Source organism: Octopus bimaculoides, chromosome 11, assembly GCF_001194135.2.
Source record: "Octopus bimaculoides isolate UCB-OBI-ISO-001 chromosome 11, ASM119413v2, whole genome shotgun sequence".
In the NCBI taxonomy this organism is placed as follows: Eukaryota; Metazoa; Mollusca; class Cephalopoda; order Octopoda; family Octopodidae; genus Octopus; species Octopus bimaculoides.
The window spans coordinates 77,814,815-77,816,914 of record NC_068991.1 but is presented as its reverse complement, the minus strand read 5'-3'; the positions used below and the strand labels follow the sequence as shown (position 1 = coordinate 77,816,914).

The window sequence follows — 2,100 nt, the reverse complement described above, 5'->3', positions numbered from 1 at the left end:
CCCCTCCTCGAATTGCATTAGAAAAAGTTCTAATCGCTGTTCTCGGTAAGTATGGGGGCTAGGAAAAAATAGAAGAGGCATTAAGAAGTTGACGTTTAGAATTGCTTTAACAGAAAATGAAGCTGTAAGAATTAATGGGGAAATTGTATATAAGAATTAATAGCAGACGTATCCAATTTAAGAAAAGTGAAGATAAAAGCTAAGTGAAGAAGTATGGAATAAGTAATTGTTATATGCTTATAGGAAAACAATTTATATTATAGAATAGGTACATACCTGTTGAAGACGAAAATGTATGTGAGAGCTATTGTATTGGACGTGTGTATAACCATAGAGAAAGTGAAAGACATGAAATGGACGTGTGTGTGTATGTATGCATGTGTTTTTTGCAGCTAATTTGGCAGGAGTTTTGCAGTCAGCAGCAGATGGTTTGTGTTTTATCTCTCGATCAGTGGCCGGACAAGTGAAAATATTTTTTTAATATGTGTTTTGGGGAAAGGGGATCTTTTGAAGTGGGCGTCAAATGAAAAGAGACATGGACTGAACAGGCAGTGAGACTGAAGCGTGAACCATGTGGTTGGTGAGCAAGCTACTCACCAGACAGCCACTCCTACGCCTATGTATATATGTATGATATACATATATATACATATATGCATATATGCATATATATACATATATATATAAACATACACTCACACCCCACACACACATATATATATATATGTACACACACACACACACACAGACACACACATACAAGAAATATTTACAAGAAACAGAGCATACAAAATGGATTAGAGAAATGATATAATGTGACTGTACTGACCGGTAAGCCTGAGTTTGAGTTGTAGCCTGGTATATAGCGAGCGACAGCTGATTCTCCTGTACCATATCTGTTGTTCAGATCAGGGAAAGGGTTGTTGTAGACGCAGATGGTTGCACTGTCCTGGTGCTTCTGACATAGTTCGTACATTATGTTCACAATCTGTTTCTTCTTTGCATATTTTGGTTTCTTCTTGTAAAAACTATATTTATCTTCAATCTGTTTTGATATAGAATTGAGATGATTGCATTGATTGATACAGAGGAAATGTGAAGTGTATGTGTGTATGTGTGTGTGTGCACGTACGTGTTTGTGTCTATGTCTGCATCTGTGCATATGCATGCATACATACATATGTATATACATACACATCATACACACACACATGTATGTATGTCTATATATACATATATACACTGACAAACGGTCGTATACATGTATGTCTATGTATGTATGCACAAATGAATATATATACAGACATACATACACACACACACAAACACACACACATATACATATATACATACACACACACACAAACACACACACACATATACATATATACATACACACATATAAATATATTACACACATGCATATCTATAGAATGTGAAATATATATGTATATATGTGTGTGTATGCACATATATATATATATATATATATATATATGTGTGTGTATGTATGTATGTGTGTTTATATATATATGTATATATGTGTGTTTATAGTTTTTAATATCATCTCCAAGCTCAGTATCATGCTCCAGAGAACAACATTTGTTTTACAAGAATGAGCAGCACTCAACTATGAATCTGCGTGTAGTTCAGGGTGCATCTTTTCTGAATAAATGGCCAAATGGTTGCAAAACTTAATTTAAAGGAAACTATTAAATACATGCACATACCTGCACATAATCTCTCTCTCTCTCTCTCTCTCTCTCTCTCTCTCTCTCTCACACACACACACACACACACATATATATGCGTATATATGTATATATAAATACACACACATATATAATATGTAATTAATTATATGTATATATACATATAATATGCATGTACATGCATACATATATATATGTGTGTGTATGTATACACACATACATGTCAGTGTATTATCATCAATAAGTTTAGCACTATATGTATGTATATATATATATATGTGTGTGTGTGTGCATGTGTGTTTATATATATATATGTGTATATATATATATGTATGTATATATATATATATATATATATATATATATATATATATATATATATATATAT

The 2,100-nt window shown here is 32.3% G+C and overlaps 1 protein-coding gene across 7 annotated transcripts in view; it reads right to left on the bottom strand.

Moving 5' to 3' along the window:
* The window catches only part of LOC106868589 (uncharacterized), a 137,656-nt gene that overhangs the window by 27,796 nt on the left and 107,760 nt on the right, over positions 1–2,100 (bottom strand). For all 7 annotated transcript variants that reach the window (XM_052971951.1, XM_052971952.1, XM_052971950.1 and 4 more), the window contains one exon: positions 830–1,045. In XM_052971951.1, coding sequence (XP_052827911.1) covers positions 830–1,045 — 216 coding nt within the window. The remainder of the gene's footprint in view (positions 1–829; positions 1,046–2,100) is intronic.